The 21,728-nt window shown below is 45.5% G+C and overlaps 2 protein-coding genes across 2 annotated transcripts in view; both read right to left on the reverse strand.

Annotated features, from left to right (window-relative positions):
• The window catches only part of LOC123637459 (two pore calcium channel protein 1-like), a 48,087-nt gene extending 47,962 nt beyond the window's left edge, over nucleotides 1–125 (reverse strand). Inside the window, exon 1 of the mRNA XM_045550635.1 lies at nucleotides 53–125. Coding sequence (XP_045406591.1) covers nucleotides 53–125 — 73 coding nt within the window. The remainder of the gene's footprint in view (nucleotides 1–52) is intronic.
• An 8,099-nt stretch (nucleotides 126–8,224) lies between these two features.
• On the reverse strand, nucleotides 8,225–21,049 carry LOC123637188 (sulfotransferase 1C2). Its single transcript, XM_045550096.1, has 8 exons — nucleotides 20,964–21,049; nucleotides 18,111–18,284; nucleotides 17,590–17,715; nucleotides 14,953–15,050; nucleotides 11,544–11,670; nucleotides 10,997–11,091; nucleotides 10,659–10,839; nucleotides 8,225–8,574 (listed from the first exon to the last, which is right to left on the reverse strand). Exons 2-8 carry the CDS (start codon nucleotides 18,259–18,261, stop codon nucleotides 8,462–8,464), a joined length of 891 nt encoding a protein of 296 aa, XP_045406052.1. The 5' UTR covers nucleotides 18,262–18,284; nucleotides 20,964–21,049; the 3' UTR covers nucleotides 8,225–8,461.
• Nucleotides 21,050–21,728: the final 679 nt, after the last annotated feature.

Below are 21,728 nucleotides of genomic sequence, written 5' to 3' on the forward strand. Positions count from 1 at the left end.
GACTGTAACCATTTCTCCATTCCGCCACACCTTCTCTGAGTCTGGGCCATACCACTTTCAGCCTGGGGTTTGGCCGTCACCACCACTGATGCAGGCTCTGGCTTTCCTTGCCAGTCTCCAGCCATCCCCCTACTGCTGCCTGAGTGCCCTTTCTGAATTGAAGATCTGACTTTGTCATGATTGGGTAAAATTCCTCAATGATACTCTACTGCCCTTATTAAAAGGCCCAAGCTGGAGTCTGCCACAGATCTGTGTCACAAAGCCCACACATCTGGTCTAGGTCCAAAGAGCCAAACACCATCCAATATCTGGCCTCACACTGTTATTCTGCAGGTTCTTCTGCCATCCAGTTATGCTGAACTTGCAGCTTCCTATAGAGACCATGATACAATATGCATATGCCTGAAATACACTTTTCTGACCACTTCCCTGTGCCAGTCGCTCATGTTGTCCATGGAGACCCAGCTCAGGCATCACCTCCTTGGACACCATTTGACTCCTTGGAGGCTGAGTCAGATGTCCCCTTGGCACCTGACACCCTGCCCCTGTCTCTGTCACAACAGTCATCAACTATGACCCCAGTAGACAGTGATGTCTAACCTGGCTCTGCATGCTCAGATATCAAGATGGTGGAGACCTTGTTGCAACTCAGTGAATATGTAGGAATGAGTTTTGTGGTCTGCAACTGCAGTCTCTACACTTTACAGGTTAGTTGTTTGGATTTCATATTTAAGGATGAATCTGTCTTGGACTCAGAGCAAGGACTGACATTCTTATCTTTGAGAAGTACAAAGGAAATAGTTACTAGTGTAAATCAAGAGATGGCAGCAGGGACTTGTTTTTAATGTTCACCTTTGTACCCTTGAGAAATTTATCTTGGTGTCAGTACAAGGAGATGCCGGATAATTCTAGTATCTCTCATAAATGTAAACTGGAAAAGTAAACCCAAACATCAGAGGAAAAAATCTATCAGAAGGACATTGAAGTCTTGCCTTCTACTGTGCCTTATCACAGAAACCATTTCTGGAAGCACATGAGGTATTTTTCTTGCCTCCAAACAGTGGTTCTCAAACTTGAGCATGTATCAGAATTGCCCAGGGGCTTGTTAAAAACAGATTGCTGGGCCTTACTCCCAGGGTTTCTGATTCAGTAGGGTTTGGATGGGGTTTGAGAGTTTGCCTTTCTAACAAGTTCCCAGATGATGCTTATGTTATGGGCCTGGAGCCTAAACCTTGAGAACCACTGGCTCAGGAACTAAGAAAAACTGTAGGGATTTAACACTCCTGGCAATGAGTTCAACTTTAGAAACTGTTACCCAAGCAGCCAAGTTTTGCATTGGAAAAATGTAACCAATTTGTTAACCTGTTGAATTTGTTCTGTCTACAGCCAAAAAAGCTCAATCTTGACCCACTGAGTTTTAGCTGTGTGCCACTGTTCATACTTAGTGTCAATCCATCACAATATTCTGAAAAGACAAGAGCATCCTCTTAGGGCAAAAAATCTGTGTTTAAAACCCCACATATTTCTACAATTGTCTTTTTTCACCTTTTGATCATGCAGGAAAAAAAGCCAGGCAATCTTTTTATTTGTTTATTCATTGTTATTTTTTAAGGGACAGGGTCTCACTCTGTCATCTAGGCTGGAGTACAGTGGTGCAATCATGGCTCACTGCAGCCTTGAAGTCCTGGGCTCAAGTAATTCTCCTGCCTCAGCCTCCAGAGTAGCTGAGTCTACAGATGTGTGCCACCACACCCAGCTAATTAAAAAAATTTTTTTTGTAGAGATAGGGTCTCAGTACGTTGCCCAGGCTGGTTTTGAACTCCTGGCCTCAAGTAATCCTCCTGCTTCCACCTCCCAAAGTGCTGGGATTATAGGCATGAGTCCCTGTGTCTGGCCCAGGCAATCTTATTGTTAAATTTTTTTCTCTGGAATTTATTTCCTGCGAATTTCTCATGGTTGGGCTTGTCTGACCAGGGACCCCTGCACCCTCTGGGGTTGGGATATTAAGAGTGTCACTTACAGCTACTCACCAGAGTGGCCTTCCGGAGTCACCCAATCTAAAAGGGTGTTTACTGTGTACAGGTTCTCACTTGCATTTATCAACACCCCATCATGGAATAAATACCACATCCACAGTCTCCTCTGTCCACATTGTCCCTGGTTGGCCACACAGAGGAGACAGTGGGATGACAATGTTTAATTAATTGCTTCTCAGTGAGCATTTCAATTTAATCCCTCGCATTTTGTAGCATAATTATAGGTCTATAAATTCGTCCCCACCTGTGCTGGATGTGACAGAAACCGACGGTGAACAAGTAGCCCTGTTGCTAGGTTGAGCAGCCCTCCCCAGAGCCCTTTGCACGTGTCTGCTCTCCACACTCCTCATGGTTTCGGTCAGTCATTTTTGTGGGTGCGTTCAGGAGTTTGTTGAGACCTTATTGAGTTCATGCTAAGCACTGTCTGCTGCCGGCTGGGGAGGCACCTCTGGAGGAGACACAGCTCCACCTTCACGGAATTAGACTTCAGTGGGCTGGGCGGGGAGGAGGCCGACAGGCCAGCAGGCAAGGGCAGCGCAGCTGGCTGGCGCTGGGATGGGTGTGAGCAGGGGGAGCTGTGAGAACTCACGAAGGAGGCTTCTAGAGTAAACTGGAGGGAGAGGGAGATTTCAGGGAGGAAACAGCAAGTGGGAAAGCTGAAGGCAAGACAGGTTAGAACACTAGGCAGCTCTTGTGCCCCACGGTGCCCTCAACAGACCTCTGTCCTAGGCTTTTGTCGGGGAGGAGAGGCTGAGGGTGGGGGCTCAGGCACCAGCTCATGGCTGGTCCGAGATGTGCCCCAGATGGCTGCTTTTCCTTTGCTGTTTCATTCTAACCACCATAAAACTGTCAGGTGGACATCACTCTCATTTCCCTGATGGGAAAATGGGCCCAGAGAGGCTAATTACCTTCTCCAAGATCACACAGCTTATAAAGGGCAGAGTCTGAGGCTGGAGGCCTTTCTCTTTCCACTAACCGACACCACCACCTCCCTTATCTTTAGGATTAGGGCTGTTTGTTTAACTTGTCTTCAGCGCCTAACACACTGTAAAAGTCAGCAAATTTTTATTAAAATAAAGGACTCAAACGTCTTAGAATATTCTCTTCTAACATTCTGACATGGGCACAGGGGTGGGGAGCAGGCTTTCTTATCGCTTCCTATACAGTGCCAGCCAACTAGGAATCCGACTCATTTCTGTATCTTCCAAAATCAAGAGCTAATAGAAGAGAACTGAGATGTGAGGAGAACATCTAAAATAAAATATTGTAAGGGAATGGAATGTCTCAGGAGTTACTCAGGGCCAGGAGGAAACGTGTGCATGTGAGTTTGCACGTGCCTGGGTGTGCATGCACACGTGCCAGTGCTCCAGTGTGTTGGTGAAATTTTTGCTTAGGACTGTTCAAGCCACTGCTCCCCCTGCCACTGGGAACGTCCAGGAGGATGGAGGTGGCACCAACCCTAGCTGTGTGGGTGGTGCGTGGGAAGGTTTAGCAGCAGGTCGTTTTCTTTGGCTCCTACCACAGGCCTCCCTGTCTTCCCAAGCAGCCACGCACCTGCTTCAGGATGTCCTGCAATGAAGGGTTTGTCACGTTTAGCCTGGAAGTGCCAGATTTTATCCCAGAAGGCACACACGGCCGTGGCCAACAAAATCCCCTCCACGTAATCCATTTAAGGATGCTGATTTAGACTTTTCTTCTCCAGGGCCACTGGGAAATGGTATTCTACAATAAAACAAACAAAAGAATATCAAAGTGAGGGAAAATATTTTATTTCAGTTGATGCAGGTTGTTTCAGTGGATGTTCTCAGAAACAGCTGTGAAAGAATGTGGAAGCTTGTTTGATTTGGGGAAGGTTCTGCCTGTGGGGGGGGTGGCTAGAAAGGAAATGGCTCACTGGAGGGTGTGTAGGGTTCTGATTTCACTTGCAGTGCTTCCAGTTGTAGGCAGGGCACTGCCATTTTATCACGTGGCCAAAAAGCACAGTGAGAGATATCATGAGTGTGCTTATCCTTGGCACACTCTAAATGGTTCACCACACAACCTGAGAACATATCCCACTGTGCTGTGATGGACTTGGCATCTGTCTTTCTTTCTAACTGAATTCGTTGTGTGAGCTTAGGTATGTTTTTTCTTTTCTTCCCCTCCTTGCCTCCCACCTCCCTTCCTCCCTCCTCCCATCCCCATTCCTCTACTTCCTTCTGCTCCCCCTCCCTTTTCTTTTCTTTCTTTCTTCTTTTTTTTTTTTTTAGTAAATTGGTCTTCAGTAGTACCTAGTTTTACTGTGGTATATTCTCTTGGGGGGGGCGTGGTGGGGTCAGGTGATCTGCCCTTCCTCTGTGTCTTTTTTTTTTTTTTTTTTTGAGACAGAGTTTCACTCTGTTGCCCAGGCTAGAGTGCCGTGGCATCAGCCTAGCTCACAGCAACCTCAAACTCCTGGGCTCAAGCTATCCTACTGCCTCAGCCTCCCGAGTAGCTGGGACTACAGGTATGCACCACCATGCCAGGCTAATTTTTTCCATATATTTTTAGTTGTCCAGATAATTTCTTTCTATTTTTAGTAGAGACGGGGTCTCGCTCTTACTCAGGCTGGTCTCGAACTCCTGAGCTCAAACGATCCACCCACCTCGGCCTCCCAAGTGTTAGGATTACAGGCGTGAGCCACTGCGCCCGGCCCCTTCCTCTGTGTCTTTAGTATCCTCATTTCAAAATGATCAGCCAGCTTGTACTTTGACAACTGGGAGAGGTGGAAAGAAGGAGCAGGAAAGACACGGCCAGGAAAAGAGAGGCAGGAGAGGGCAAGGCCAAATGGCCCCCAGGCCAGCCTCTACTCTGTCCCCCCGCTGTGCCACTGACTAGGCAGAGCAGAGCAGACCACCCAGGTCCCTCACTGCAAACACCCGACAGCCTGGCCAGCATCCTCCCGATCCTAGGTCTTCGACTCATGGCAGCCTGCTTGGGCGAGTCTAGTCCCCCATCTGGCATCGAGACGTTGACTATGTTTTATCCCTTGGGTCACAAATTAATATATTGCTGTTTATGGAAAACAGAGGGAGAGCTGTCCCTCAGGCCCCAGTAACATTTGATCTGCTGTGTGCTCCTGAAGACTGCAACCATTCCAAGCACTCTCCTCGATTGGTGACCGTGCGTCATGACTTAACTCATGTCTGTCTGTCTCACACACTAGACTATAAAATTGTGAGAGAAGAGCTTTGTTCACCACGGTATTCATGCAGTGCCTGCCACATAGCTGGTGTTCAATTGAGAATAAATGAATGAAGGAAGGATGGTTACAACTCTTTCTAGGGAAAAAGAAACATCTTAAAATCATTCCTTTTCGGTTGTTAAACACATGCAGGGGAGGGGGCATACTAAGGCCCTCCCCATCTTACCTTGTTGCATAAACACTGAATCCACTGGGGGTGGCTTTTTTCCTCGTGTCTCTGCTCCTGTGTGTGACCCTCCCTGCTTAAGCTGGGAAAGCTGGTCAGGGTGCGCTGTGCTTGGCCACCGCGAGGGCTTTTCATCCTTGACCTTGATGATAATGTGTTCCAGTTGGCACGTAGTTCCCATTGGTTGTTGGAAGCCTGACCATAGATGTAATTAGTGGGTATCTTAAAAACATACAGCCCCATGTAGTCTCACAGCATTAAACTTCAAATCCCTTTGAAATACTAAAACTCAAAGTTGGCATGTTTAGTTCCTAGCTAGTGAAGGAAAAGGAAAGAGAAAGAGTTTAAACCAAATGACAAAGGTTCTTTGCTTGATCAAACTTTAGTCAGGCTCTTGAAATATCTCCTAAGCCCACCTGTATACCTGTAAAATCCAGTTTTTGCAAGAATCTTGCTAAGGCTATTTAGCAAGAACTCCCTACCTTCAGCATCTCATCAGGGTCCTCACCTCCCACCATTGCCCAGGTGATGTCCGATCACCCTGACCTGTCTTCAGCAGGAATACTGTTAGGTGCATTTAGCCAGAATCCCCACCACCCCCTTATGCCTGACATTTTCCCCTAGTAATTTTCTGTCTCCCCATCCCCTCCCCACTAGGTGGCATGAATTCCTACTTGCCTGTGCTATATGGAGAGCCCCATCTCTCTCCTCCACTGCAAGACCCCATTGCTGTGGTCCCTACACTTACTAAGATAGTCCTGAATAAAGTCTGCCTTACTGTGCTTTAACAAGTGTCATTGAATAATTTTTTCTTTAACAAAACCAGCCAACCAACCAACCAACAAATCAGAATGCAGTTTGTGAGCTGGGACCATAGCTAGCCCTGGGGAGAACAATTTTTTACCACCTTCCTTCCCTAGACAACAAAATTATTTTCAGCATGAACCATTAATAGAGACAACAAATAATAACAATGGTTACTAAAGAAATGAAGTCAGTGAAACTTTTTTTTTGTTCAACTTAGTATATAGACTGACATCAGTTAAAAAATCAGAATGAGTCAATTGTAATAAAACTAAAATATCTATAAGAAGTACAAGTCACACAATTACTAAATCACATCACTGATGTAAATGTTTTATTTTCTTGATTCATTCTTGAGTTTTAAAACAAATAATTAACACTTAGAACAGAGAGTAAACTTCAATTTAAAGTTATTATTCAAAATCAGCCAACTATTTCCTGTATGAACACAACTTTATACTTACTAAACAAAAATACTATGCCTTGCAGTTCATACTCTTATATTTTACTGTTTTAAGTTCTGAATAGAAATGAAAACTCCAAACAGTCACAGAGAATGATTGCATTGAGGAAACTCAAGTTTTGCTTCTTTGACCACTGTGCTATCATCAATTTATGCTGAATCTACTGTTGAAACACAGAAACATTCAAATACTACACGGTTGGAGCACAGGTTGTACCTGAAGTGAGCTTGAATGATTCTGAATTGTAATGAACTTAACCCTGGAAGGAAGCAAATATAGCTGCATCTGCTTGTTTGGGAATTATAGAGTTGGACTCTATGCCTGGTTCTCTGAGTTAACTTCCACACAAAGGTCAATAAGACATGGAACTAAACAACAATGATTTACGATCTAGTGGGGATACAGGCCACTTTTTAAAAACATAAAAAGGTGCTTATTTGAAGCGTATATACATATGGTTAAAACTCAGTACTAACCAAGCAATTGTTCAGAGCTTGGCACAATAGTACTTTGGATTAGTTTCATTTTCTTTTCCTTTCCTCTCCTCTCCTCTCTTTTCTTTTCTTTCCTAGGCAGTGGTATTTTATCACTGACATTGTTTAGGACTGCCAGTACGTGGTGATAATAAGAAGCAGTCAGTATTTTAGTTGGCTTAATGTACTCTCTGATTACCTGCTCCCAGGGTGAACTGCTCCAAATCTGCCCTCAGCTTTGGAATGTCACTATCTGAGACTAAAAGAAAGGGGTCAAAGTTGGGAATGTCATGATTGCCCGTATTCATTCATCCATACATTCGTTCACTCACACAACACGTTCTTACTGGGCAAGTGCTATGTGCCAGACATTGCATTAGGTACTGGGAATAAACAAGAAATGGGACTGAACCCCAAGGAGTTGGCAATCCAGTGGGAGGCATAGGTAAGAAATCAACAAGTTAATAAGAGCAACAGGGTTACAACTGGGATAGGTATGAGAAGCTGGGGAAAAGGACGCCTTATTAGGGTCTCCCCAGAAGGGATGGCATTGAAGCTGAGACCCGATTGTCTGCACACCCGAGTGCCATGCCCAGGCTGACATTGTTGAAACCAGTTTCATCCTCCTACTTTCTGCTTTCTCCAGGATACAACTTGGGCTTCCAAAAGGCCACCCTCATGCTTTTGGTTTCCTATCCGACCTAGCACTAGGACTCTTTTAATTAGGTTTTGATCTTCTGATATCTGTGCCTTCCCTTTTATTCTCTACCTACCAGCGAGGGCACTCAGACCACGTTGCTTCAGGGCCGACTGCACCAGGGCTGCCCTCAAAGTTTCCCTTCTGCTAGGGACCAGGCAGAACTCCAGGATCCAGCCCAGACCAGAGTTCCCTGAATGGCCAGGAAAGATGTCAGAAATTTTGTGTTATTAATATAGATATAAGCTATTTGTATAATATGTGTACTTATCCTCAAGGTATTATGATATCATAGACTAGGAAACAGGGGTACACTTGCCAAAATAAAAGAAATTTAAAAAATCCTTTTGGTATTCAAATCTTATATTTTACTTAGTTTATTAAACTTTCTTAGTTTGGAAAGAATAGTTGAGAAAATAGGCATAAGACACAATCCTTTTTAGAAATGAAGTTATGACATATAATTAATAATCACAGAGATAGTTTGTGGCACATCATATACATTTACAATATGCCTTCAGAGATTCTTTTGGCTGGGGCTGAAGCATTGCCGATAGCTTCTGCGTTCTTGCTGTTCACCTTTTTATTTACGTCCTGCTCAGAGTTCCATGCAGAAGTTTATGGAAGTTCCTTCCATCTTTTTCCTGTAGATTTCATCAAACCTCTCATTCTGGGCCACGGTGAAGTGGTTTTTCCAATCCCCCACAGTTCCTAGAAGAGGGAAGTCCCGACAGGAGTGTCACTCTCTTATCGAAAGATTTGGTGGCCCTGAGTAAAGCAGTGGATTGTCCATACTGGGCCTGGCCTGACTCCTGACTCACCAGCTTCCTCTGCAGTGGCCACCTGTCCACCTGCAGCTCTCTACTCTGAGACACGGCCCCCAAGAGCTCTGTGCAGGGGGACGGGCTTCTAAATTAGCTGGACAACTGACCCGAGGGAGCTGGTGACCTGGCATGACCTGGCCCCACCTGTGGTATATTCACATGATGGGTTACTACACAGACATAAAAGAATGAAATATAGACACAGCCCATGGAGGAATCTCAAAACATTATGTTGAGCAAAAGACACCAGACACACGAAAGTACATACTATGAGATTCCATTTATGTGAAGTCCAAGAACAGGCAAAATCAATCTATAGTGACAGAAATTAGAAGAGAGTTGTCTCTGGGAGTAGAGATTGACTGAAAGGGGTCATGAGAGAGAACCTTCTGGGGTGATGGCAATGTTTGCTATCTTGATTGGAGTGCTGGTAGCATGGGTATATACATTTATCAAAACTTGTTGAACTGTACACTTAAGATCTGTGCATTTTGGGTATGTAGATTATATCTCAGTAAAAATGAATTTGGGAAAAATATTAATGAGCTACTATTTTTCACCAAGCAGTAACTTAAAATGAAATATCTTTTGTCCCACCAATGCCTCTTCTGGGGAATTATGCAACAGAAATACAAGCATCAGGAAATAATAACTTATGCACAAAGATGTTTGCTGTAGCATTATTCATAAAGACAAAAACTGAAAACAACAATAACTATCATGTCTATCAGTAGGGGAATGGTTGGATGAATTATGATGCATCCATACTTTGGCATAACATGGGACCACAACAGTGAGGGACGTGAATCTACATGCCTTGTGCTGGAGGGTTGTCTCATAGTCTGGTAAGTGAAGGTGTAAAATATGACCACATTTTGTGTTTTAGGAAGCAAGCTTTCATCATGAGATATATATATCTATATCTATCTTTGTGTTTGTATTAGCCTGAAGTAGGAGTTTGTGTAGAAAGGTGTGTATGTATGGATCCAAAGAAGGCCTATTTGCCAAATCTTCATCACTGATTATCTGAAGAGAAAAGAGGCAGAATCATTTGTTTTGTTTCATTAGCATGGAATGCTGTTGTAGATTGGAAAATGCAATGAAATAAATCCAATCACATGCAAAAAAAAAATGAAAAAGGAAGAATAAAAGATGTTACAAAGCGATATGTATACCATAGTTCCACTGTTGTGAAAAAGAAAAGTATATGTTTATAAAATGGAGAGGAAAGAGATGTTGATACTGTTGGTAACTATTTCTTGAGAGTGGAGTTGGCAGAGAGAACTTTTTAAAAAGTATAATTTTATGTATATTTAATTTTTAATAATGATATGTATTGCTTTTTAAATTAAAAATGATAAAAGTTTTTTTCCTTAAAAATATTAGCTGGGCCAATAAGAATTCATATTTTGGGAATTGGAAGTAAGAAATACTAAGAGGATGAGGCAGTTCTCATCAAGATGCATAGCAGGCTTGGGCCATAGTCCAAATGAAGTGATTGGCAGAAACTGAGTCAGCAGAAGCTATAAAGTAGGAGAAAGCTGTGCTGGGTGGAGGAAGCTGGTCAGTAGAGGGAGGCACACACATAACAGATATGTGGAAAGCAGCTGAGTCTTGTAAGAGGTGGAGCCCTAGAGCAAAGAACCATAACATCCTCATGCTGAAGTCCTGGACCCTCCACCCAGGAGCTCCCGCGAGCTCCTAGTTATCCATGAGATTGCATTTCCTTTGCAGGCCCTTGCACTGGGGGTAGTGTGAGGGACTCTCTGTTCCTTGAAACCAAATACCAGAGTAATTCCCTGGAGAGCTCTCCGCTACAACAGGATCAAATCCCTAGCCTTACTAGAAACAGATATTAGAAATAGTTGAAATGTGTTGTCTTGCAATTAATAAAACCAGATGTCATCTTGATAAGGGGCAGGCAGGATGTTACGAGACATGCTGAGTATTTGATAAAGATGCTCCACAAACCTTTTCTCATGAAGGGGGAAATGGATTGGTCCAGGATAGATTTGGAAATTGTAGAACGGTTCGTCATGGGATTTTCTTTCATTTTCTCAAATGATGTCTCCTGGACAATTTTATCTACAACTGTTTCATCCAAGTTCTTTCCCATGAACTGTATCACCTTCTGAATTTCGTGCTTTGGGTCCTGTGGTGAGGGTGACATTGGATTAGAATGGATGAAGGTACCAGAAAGACGTACTTCAGTTCTTTGGGACATCCCTCCCAGGAGTACAGCCTTGAAACAACTTTGGGTTTCTCTGTGCCTGGGTCTGGCACGGTTCTTCTGAAGGGCCTTCACTCACTTTCTTTATGTCCTCGTAGAAGAGGAAGAGAATCTGGTATCTGTCTTTCATCTCCCACCATCCTTTCACGTGGTCAAACCAGGAGCCCCAACCCACTGAAACAGACACAGGAGACAGAACCGTCTATATAGAGCTGGTACGAAACCTTCTGAGAGTCAGGTATTTTATTTCCCTGAGTGCCATGGAGAGAGAGAAAACAAATTCTGGATCAGATATGTCCCAGGAGTCCTGTGTATTGGGACAGCCTTGTGGTTATTGGCTTCATGTTTATTATGCCCTCATATTGGGGCAGGGATACTCTTTGGAATGAAGGCTGCTGTATGGGTCAGGTGACCCAGAATCAAGGCTTTTGAATCAGATGGACGATGTCTGCTGAGGGCAGTGGGTAAGCACTATGATAGCAGCAGCGTACCCCACCCAGTCCCAGCCTGTGGTAGGACCACCTAACGCAGCCCCTGGCATTCTAGGGAATCACAGTGTTATGTCTGTTCTCTAGATTCAGCCTTGCTGGAGTGAGGACACAGGGGTGTGAAGGACTCTCCTTTACCTTTTCCACTGATGAAGGTTTCAAAATAGTCATCCCAGGTACCAGGATCAGGAAGCATTTGATTCATCCTTTGGAAATGGTAGTAGGAAACCATACAGTCTTTGGCATTTCGAGCTACATAAAGGAACTTTGGGGTAAGAAGAGAAGTGGGTGAGAGATGGTACCAAACGTGCATTTTCACAGAGGCCGCGCACACTGGTGCAGCTCTGCAGTGCTGGCCATGTGTCTTGGCCTTGTGACCTCTCTCTCCTCTGCTGACTGTCCCTGCTGCTTTGCCGATTCTGCTCTCTATTTTGAACTTGGTCCTATTGATTACTTAATCAATTAGCCTTACTCCTGATTGCCCCTTTGGTATCAGGAGTAAAATCTTTCTCCAGAAGCTATGACCTGCCATCCAACTAAAAAATTTCCACCAGCATGCTGATGACCTTCGATTACCCTCTTTTTAGGTTCCCAGAGAAGCCGGAGAGCTTCATGGTTAAGAGTTTAGGCTCTGGAGCAAGAAAACTGCTACTGGTTTTCTCCCAGCCTCCTCAACTCTAATGATTTCCCTCTCTGGTCACGTCAGCTCTGCCCCTACAGACATCCCTAAAGTTCCACTTTGACAGAACCTCACATCCTTCCACCCTCCCAACCTTTCACTTTGACCAAGCTGTGACTTCTAGTACTCAGTTCACACTTTAACAGCATCGACCCCAAAGGGGCCTCTTGACCGGCTGTGTCAGATCCAGCTATTTCAATGCTGTGTTGACTTTTGCCTTAAAACAGTGGTTTTCAATTGGGGGTGATTTTGCCCACTAGGGGACATTTGGCAATGTCTGGAGACAATTTTGGTTGTCACAACTGGGGGTGGTGGCGTTACTAGCATCTAACGAGCATGGGCCAAGTATGCCGCTCAACATTGTATTAATAAAATGCACAGGACAGCCCCTGATCCCACCCACGAGAAAGAATGATCTGACCCAAATGTCAGTAGTGCTGTATTAATCACATCTTTTATATTCTGTATTCTGATGCTTTGACATCCTGGTACCTTTGTGACTCTGGAGGGACTGCTCCTCCCAGGGGCAGCTCATTCCTACATAGAGATAGTAACAATGCAGACCCACCAATCCAGAGCCCACACCCCCAACTGTGTCCCTTATCAGGCTCTCACACCCTAGGCCACCACCCACCTGCCCTGACCACCCCATGGCCAGATCCCAGATACCCGGGCACGGCCGCCGCTCTGGAGCCTGCTGAAATCGTTCACACTGGCCAGTCGGAACTTGCTCACCCCACCTCTCCCGCTCCTTCCCGCAGAAGCCACAATAGAGGCTCTTGCCCACATTCCCCTCACTCCCTCTGCCTCCTGACCCAGTGCTCCCCGCGTGTGGCTCCGTGTGGCTTCCCGCATGACGGTCAACTCCACTTCTGTGTGTCTCACCACACCTGATCCAAGCACATCCCAGGTCCCTTTGGAACAAGCGCTGAGGTCGAGAAACCCGGCTCCTGAAGCACTCGCTCTGTCACTGTCTGCCAAGGCCTCCTGCCCACTCTCTTTTCTCCAACTTACCAAGCTGCCAAGTGCCAATGAAGGTTTTTAAAATATTGATTTTTAAAAATCCATCTAAATTCTTACACTTTGAAGCCTTGAGTTGTCTTTCACTTCATTGCTGCTTGATAATCATTTTATTCATGTCTCCTTTGCTCCCCTGCTCGTGTTTCTTACCACCAGCCACAAGACTGTCCCATCCTCAGACCTTCCTCCCATTCTCCTGTCCAAGCTCACTAATTCTCTGCTCAGCTTTATCTTGTCTGCACTTTGGCTTATTCTTGAGTTTGTAATTTCAGTGTATATTTTTTCAGTTGTAGAAATTCCATGTATTTATTTAATAATTCTGTTTCTAAAAATAGTATCTCATTTTACTTTATTTTTGATTTGATCTTCTATTTCTTTAAACAACTCAAACACTCTTCTCTTATTTCTATATCTGATACTTTTGTTGTCTGAAGTTCTTGAGGCCTAGCTGCTGTTTGTTGGTTCTAAACACTCTCTCTCAGGGGGGTTGTCCTTCTGTGTATTTGCCATGTGGGATGGTGAGCTCAAGGGGACATCTTTTGGGGCCTGAGTTGGAGCTGTGTCCCTCCAGGGAGAGTACGGGGACACTGGCAGTGGGGCTACCCTGTGCTACTTTCTCAGCCTGTAGTGTCTTGGGCAATGCCAGGAGTAAAGATTTGAATCTCAAATCCTGGGAGAGGGAGCTGAGAGCCAAGGTCACGACAGCGAGGTTCCCTTGGGTCTGCCTTGGCCTCCTCCACCTGTCCATTGAGGGTGTAGCCCTTCAGTGGTCCAGCTTCGGTTCCTCATTTTGCTGGTTCCTCGCACTCTAGGCTGTGACCTTGTCCCTGGGCAGCTATTAACACTCAAGTTGCTGGATTCTTCAGGCCATCACATTCCCCCAGGAGAGCTCCAGTCTCAATTGAGCTCTCTGAGTTTCAATTCCTTCTTCTGTTTTTAAATATCCCTTACTTTATTCTGACCTCAGTTATGCATTGAAAAGGAAACCTGTGACATGCTATGCAGCATTCCTCGGTGTTTTGTACAGAGGGTGTCAGGATATCTTGCTGCTGTAATTCTGGAAATGGAAGTTCTCTTCCCCTTATCCAACGTTCCAGAAAGGCCTACAATCATTTGACATGAGTCCCCCCAGTCCCCCAGACTGCACTCCTGTCCTTCAGAAATACACCCCTCGTAGCCCTTCTTTCCCTTCATCCACACCTCTGAGAAACAGGGCCCCACTTTCTCACCAAGGCTGCCAGCTCAGTTTTTACCCTTGTCCCCTCTTCCTCCACAGGCACGTGTCCCTTGTTTATTCACCAAGCACATTTTTAATGTCTTCTATGTGCCAGCCATTTAGTAGGTACTGGAGTACATATAGATAAAGTTACAGAATAAATAAAACAGGGAACCCAGAGTCTACCAGAGGCTGAGGCTGAGCGCCTCAAGAGCATTGCTCCATTCGTTCCTCTGTTTACCCCTTTACAAAATCTTTAGGATTTTTTCCTCTTAGTTGTCCCTCCCTGGTCTAGTACATAAGCCTTCCCACGGCCTGCAGCCAAGAGCCACCATCCTGTCCCCTTCCTTTCACAGCCAGACTTACTGAAAGAGCCATCAGCACTCACTGCCTCCCCATGTCTCTAGTTCCTGCCAAAAATTCAGTGTGGCTTCTACCCTCATGTCTTATTTGAAACTGTTCCCGTGAGTTCCCTGTGGAGCTAGAACTTTACACTTTCTATTATTCTGATAAGCTCCAGAGATAGTGAAGAGGTGGATACGACAGTGGATGTTCTGAGTCAGGGTCTGGAGGACTCACTGTCAGTGGGCTTCCTCTCCCTCCTGTCACCAGGGGGGTTGTTGCTGTCTTACCTTGCAGTTGCTTTCCCAGAAAGACGGTGGCAACAGGTGAGTGGGAAGGTGAGTCCTTAGTATCCGTGGAGAGGGCATTGCTTTGGCTTTTTCCACACCTTTAAAATGATTCGAGAGGAAATATCTACACAGTACAAGTGCTGCATAGAAACCTTATGGTCCAGGCTCTGTCTAGAATAGCCCATCACCCACCCAACTTTCTGCTGGTCTCCTGACTTTCTTTGGGATTTCCCAATGAGATTATTGAGATGATCTTCACTTTTGTAGCACCACACAGCTTGAGAGCAAGGAAACTTAGAGTCAATCTACTCTGTCACTTTAAGGATGAGGAGATGGAAGCCAAGAATGGACAAGTGATATCTTGTTGAAACAGCACCAGCCAGGACCAGAGAGCAGGCCTCCCTTGCCTCCCTGCCAGCTGGAGCCAACCCCCATGTGCCTGCAGCAAGCTCCCCCATGTACCTGGCCTATTTGCAGCCACCTGTTTCATTTCTAAAAACATTTGCACTTGCTGGCCTGTGAGTCCTGATTTCTACTCTCATTTAAAAACCTTATTGGGCACTTGCTCTGTGCAATCACCGTGTTGAACTGAGATTAGGGGGAAGGCTACAAAAATAAAGGAGACACAGACCTTCTCTCTAAGGAGCTTCCACTCTAGGGGTATCAGAGGCTTATGCAAATAAAGTCAGGGGAGCTGGGTCGAGTTAGTGCTCAGAACCAAAAGTGCCCCAGGAGCTGGAGTGAATTGATGCTATTAGGTGGCACTCTTGAGTTTGGACCCGGACACATAGCTGGTTGGTAAAAATCCCTCTTCAAAAATGGTCAGGAAGACTGGATGAATGGAGGAGGGTATTTCTAAAAACTGGAAATAAGAACTGATAATAAAATAGCATCCTATTTTAAATGTACAGCAATAAGGTATGCCCTGAAGTGACCTTCCACGTGCCCTCCCACCTCCCTGGTGTGGTGCGAGGTCTGCAGAGACCAGGTCTCTTGTCCTAAGCGAGGAATCCAAGGACCCCCGAACAGTGACCTGGACTGATTGAGGAGCCAGGCCCTTTCTTGTTTTCCAAAGTTTTCCAAAGATGGGAGCAGGGGAGAAAGGAACCTGCGGGAAAGACGGCCCTGCGTACCAGTCACTGGAGGAGGACCATGGCCATGTCTCGACTTTTAAAAAACTCAATGCCAGGAATGTTACTCTGAGTGCAAACTCTCTTCCCCCTACTATAAATTGGGTTCTTGTATGATCATTGAGCATTGTGTTGTTGGCCTGAGGAATAGGGACACTTTCTGCCAGATCCCAGTAAAGAGAGTAAGGACTGAGCCAGGGACCAGGTCTGGAGCTGAAGCTGTGGTTACCAAAACCGCGAAATGTTAGTGGCCCCAGTGCCTGCCTTCACTGCTTTTGAGCAGCTTTGATTGTGTGAGTCTTCTACTTAGAAACCTTGCATGGTCTCTTACACTCACAGTTTTTCACACTTGCTCCCCAAGCTGTGTGTGTGTGTGTGTGTGTCTGCGTGCGTAGGGGTTAGGGGTGGTAGTGAGGGGATATATTTTATTCTGATCATCTTTGATATTATTTATTTTATATGTTGGGAATCCCCAATAATTTTTTTAATTGTGGTAAAATACACATAACCTAAAATTTACTATCTTAACCAATTTTTAAGTATGCAGTTCAGTGGTATTAAGTAAATTCACATTGTTGTGCAACCATCCGCCTCCAGTTATCTCCAGAACTTTATCGTCTTCCCAAATGAATACTCTGAACCCATTAAACGATAACTCCATCTTCTCCTCCGCAGCCCCTGGCCACTACCATTCTACTTTCTGTCTCTATGAATTTGACTACTCTATAAGAAGTGGAATACTACAGCGTTTGCCTTTTTGTGTCTGACCCATTTCACTCGGCATAATGTTTGCCGAGTTCATCCACGCTGCAGCGTGTGTCAGGATTTCCCTCGTTGCTGAGGCTGAGTAACACTGCACCGCGTGTGTACAGCATCTTGTTTATCATTCACCAGTCGGCGGACACCTGGGCTCTTTCCACCTTTTGGGTACTTCGGATAATGCTGTTCCACAAAATACTTGCAGCAGCTGCTAGTTACCTAGAATAGCTTCTTTCGCCTTCTGGTTATCTTTTTGAGCTTCCTTTTACGGTGTGAAGAGAAAAACTTAGAGGTTGAGCATTACCTGAAATAGGCTTCTCTACTGAACAGAAATAATTGGCTCCAAATACACTGTGTGTGTGTGTGTGTGTGTGTGTATTATCAGGTACTCCCCTAGCTGCCCTGGGCTTTTGTGGAGGTGGGGTATGGAGAGAAGGGGTGTGAGTTGCTTACAGAAGTTTTCCACCTTCTCTGTGTGTTCCACAGTTGCATGTGCCTGGGGGGGAGGGTTTAAGAAGAAAATAAGGCAGGATCTGACCCTATCATATAACCTTCTTACTTGGTGATTCACTTTTGGCAAATAATCTTAGATAATATGTAGACAGAGGAAGAGAGGAAGGTAAAAGAAGAAAACACATGGCAATAGAAGTGAGAGGAAGGGAGAGTGAGAGAGAGAGGAGGGGAGAGATGGAGAAACAGAAGAGAGGGAAGGAGGGAATGGAGACGGGCAGCAGGGAGACGCTCTCACCAGAGGGCTGGGGTGGCCGCGCCCACTCGATGAAAGGGTGGCGGTGCTGGATGAGTGCCCGCTGGCACTTCTCCACGTCCCCATTCTGTTCAATCAGGTCCACAATTTCCTGAATCCATGTTGTTCCTGAGGTTCAGAAGGGAAGGATGAGAGGCAGAAACCTGTTAGTCTTCCCCAAGTGTCCTGAGTAAGGGGTCGTGGAGCCTGGTGTTGGGTGGGCAGGATCTTGTTAGCCATGAGTGATGGGCGTCTCTGCAGGACAGACTTCGGGTCTCTGAGGGGCGAGCACAGGCGAGGCTCAGCCCACCCAAGAGTGGTGCACGGCAGAGTGCGTCAGGGGGGGCCTCAAGCCGTTATGCAAGTCCCCGGGGAAGCCCAAGGACACCAGGCACCCTGAGCACGAGCCCCATCATGGAACAATAAGAAGGATCAGGTTTCCTATCGGGAAATCCAATTTAGGTGAGAGTCCATGCTGGCTCCGCAGGCTGGGGTCTGTGCTGTGCCATCTGCCCCACACTCACCAGATTTAGGGTAGGTACAGATGAGGAGGTCATCCGGCTTGGCCTCGAAGTTCTGGATCTGGCTCCAGTTGCCCACAGTTGCAGTCTGCAGGAGGATCCCTGCCACCTCTGTCAGCTGTGTCTGTTTCCCCAGCTCTGTGGTCACGGCCATAGTGTCTTAGGGGTGGGGAGTTCCTATAGGAAGAGAATAGAGGAGACTTTTAAAAAATTGTGGTAAAATACACATAACATAAAATTGATCATTTTAATCCTTTTTAGGTGTACAGTTCACAGGCATTAAGCACCTTCACATTGTTGTGCAATCATCACCACCATCCATCTCCAGAACTTTTCATCTTCCCAAACTGAAACTCTGTATCCATTAAACACCAACTGTCCTTTCCCCCCTCCCCAGCCCCTGGCAACCACCATTCTACTTTCTGTCTCTATGGACTCTATATGCCTTAACATAAATGGAAACATATAATATTTGTCCTTTTGTGAATGGCTTCTTTTACTTAGTTTAATATCTTCAACATTCACTGCATTATACCATGTGACAAGGTTTCTTTCCTTTTGAAGACTGAATACTAGTCCGTTGTATGTATATACTACATTTTGTTTATTCATCCATGGGTAGAACCTTTTGCCTGTTGTGAACAATGCTGCTGTGAACATGGGTATACAAATATCTCTTTGAGTTGCTGCTTTCAATTCTTTTGGGTATGTATCCAGAAGTGAAATTGCTAGATCATCCAGTAATTCTTTGTTTAATTTTTTGAGGAACTACCAAACCATCTTCCACAGTGGCTGTACCATTTTACATTCCCACCAGCAGTGCACCTGGGTTCCAGTTTTTCTAAATTGTCACCAACACATGTTGTTTTTGTTTGTTTGTTTGTAGAGTCTGAATGATACTGTTGAAAATATGGTGTGATCAACTCCAGAAGAGGAGGGAAGAAAGACAGGGTCTTTAGAGAGGTGATTAAGTTAAAATAAGGTGTTTAGGCTGGGCCCTAATCCAATTTCACTGCTGTCTTCATAAAAAGAGAAGATTAGCACACACAAAGAGACACCAGGTATGTGTGCACAGGAAGGAAAGACTACCTGAGGATGCAGTTAGAAGGCAGGTGTCTGCAAGCCAAGGCAAGAGGTCTCAGGAGAAACCAACCCTGCTGACACCTTGATCTCACACTTACAGTGTCCAGAACTGTGAAAAATAAATTTCGGTTGTTTAAGCCCTCCAGTCTGTGGTGTTTTGTTACGACAGCCCTAGCAGACTAACGCAGATACTTGGCTAAAGCTCAGAAGCCAATGGCTTCTTTTGAAAACTGCTAAATAAAGTGAGAGAATTTATCATTTGTCTTGACTTTCCTGTATTAGTTGTACCTCTCCATAACCAAATGGTAGATGAAGGGACATTTTTCTTTATAGAACCATTCCAACAAATACATGAACAATAAATTATAGAATTGAAATATTCTTTTGCAGTCCTTAATGAATGTACGAGCTGAGGATGTATGGAAGGGCAGCCACTGCTGCCGAGGACCAGGGAGGTGAAGGGCTTGGATGTCTAGTCTGCTGTGGTTCTCACTGGATTCCTCTGTGCCAGGGGTCTACATAGGGTGTGGTGGGCTCTGGTGAAGCTGGGGAAGGAGGTGCAGTGGGAGAGTTGAGGCAGTGGGATAGTGTGGTGGGAGCAGAGGGATCTGCCAGTTCCCATGGGAGAAATTTCCAGCCCTTTTCACCTTCCTGAGGCCCTGATTGCTGGACCATGTCAGCACGTGGTCCCTGCCCTTAGAGAGTTGGGCACATAGACACATGGAATGTCCCCTGAGCAGCCAGCTGGAAGCTTTTTCATCCAAGATCACATATGGCCTCCTTTGTGAAGCCGTTCCTGACTCCATGGACAGAAATAATCACTCCTTCCCACGGGATCCTATAGTATTTTGTGTGCAAACTTTATAGTTCTTACCACTGTTCTACAATTACTTGCTTGTATGTCTGGCCCCCCTGGAACACAGGGACCTGGTACAGTCCCCTTTGCAGGCCCAGCCTGTGTCTCAGCCGATGGATGGCTGGAATGAAGAGAGGGCTCTCGTGGGCAGAAGAAATACTCAAGGCTAGAGAAGTGGAGCTGGCCCTTGGGAAGGATCGGGGAGGAGGGCGCTTGGGGAAAAGATCAGGGTGGAAGAGAGAGATGGTATTACGGGGCAGGGAGGTTTGGGACGTGATTGCCTGGGGTCCTGGATTTCTAGGTCTAACATTGTTAGGCTGGTATCTATCGGTAGGGAAGGAAACCAAAATATTTCTCTCTAAAGTACTGAGGATTCTTAAGTTAAAGACACTGAAAACAGGGAAACACTCTGCCTCAGCCTCTGTCTGCCTGATGGCAGGACATAAACACTTCCTTACTGAACACAGTGCTTGCTTATCAGCCCAGAGGAGACACCAGCAGGCACCAGAGAAGTGTGGAAACCGATTTTCTCATCTTCCCACATTTCCCTGCCTTTTAAAAGACTGGAACTGCTCTCTGCTTTGTCTTGTCACTATATAGGACTTATGGCTTAAGCAAAGTCCGGAAGCCAGTGATGGGCAGAGCGCGCCTTAATAAACTTCTGCTTGTTTTTCTTGTGCTAATCTGACTTGTGTTTTCAGGACAGTGTTTCAACTAAGAGCCTAAAAGGAAAAGAAAAGAAATTTTGTTTTCTCTCCTTCATTTCCAATGGTCTTTTATGTTACTCGTTCAGGTTTCTTAGGATCTTTTCTGGCATGAGTAAATCTATCTACGCAGTAACACCTATATGGGTAGAATACAGATTTTACAAAACTGAATGAGTTAAGAACAGAATTTCTTTTAAGCCGCATTCTTACCTTTAAGTTCCAGCTGAAAGTCCACAGCAACAAGGCCCGACCAAGGATCATTGGGCACAGGGACATTTCAAGGAAGCAGGGTGGAGTTCCCTGGGTATGGCAATTGCAAAGGCTCAAATTACCATTGTGTCAGAGGTTCATGGGCACTCAGCAGGCAGCAGGCGCTTTTGGAGGCTCTCAGCATCAGTGTGGGAAGCTGCAGCCCTTACTGGAAGAATCACCACCAAACAGAAACAAGCCCCTGACCTGGCCCGGGGGTGGGGTTGGGGGGATCTCCTGTTCTCCTGCGGCTCCTTCAATATATTTCAGGGGGATAAGTCCCTCTAGTGTCAGGTGGGATCTTGGACAGTTCCCATGTCCCATGTCCCTTTTAGTTAATTGACAGTACTACTGTTACTTTACGTGAGAATGGTGGTGATTCTGTATTAGATTTTAATCTTGGATCACTGCTTCAGTTTTCATCAGAAGTGAGACTTCTCCTGCCCCTTCCCACTCTAAGGCCTAGACTTGGAGAACAGAATGGAATTGGGTCTGCTCTTTGTGTGCACCCCACCTCCGCCGTCACTCACTGCCTGCAGGTTTGGGCCCTCATCTGTGGCGACAGATGAGAAAGGGAAAAGGGGGAACGGGATAAGAAATTGCTAACATGTGACCTCTGACCTGGCAGATATCTGAAGCTGAGTCATTCTCTTGTGGGACACTTGGGTGTCCTCTTTGGAGATTCCCAGACCTGTGTGTGCTCACTGGCCATTCTTGTGCCTTGGG

Source organism: Lemur catta, chromosome 4, assembly GCF_020740605.2.
Source record: "Lemur catta isolate mLemCat1 chromosome 4, mLemCat1.pri, whole genome shotgun sequence".
Classification (NCBI taxonomy): domain Eukaryota; kingdom Metazoa; phylum Chordata; class Mammalia; order Primates; family Lemuridae; genus Lemur; species Lemur catta.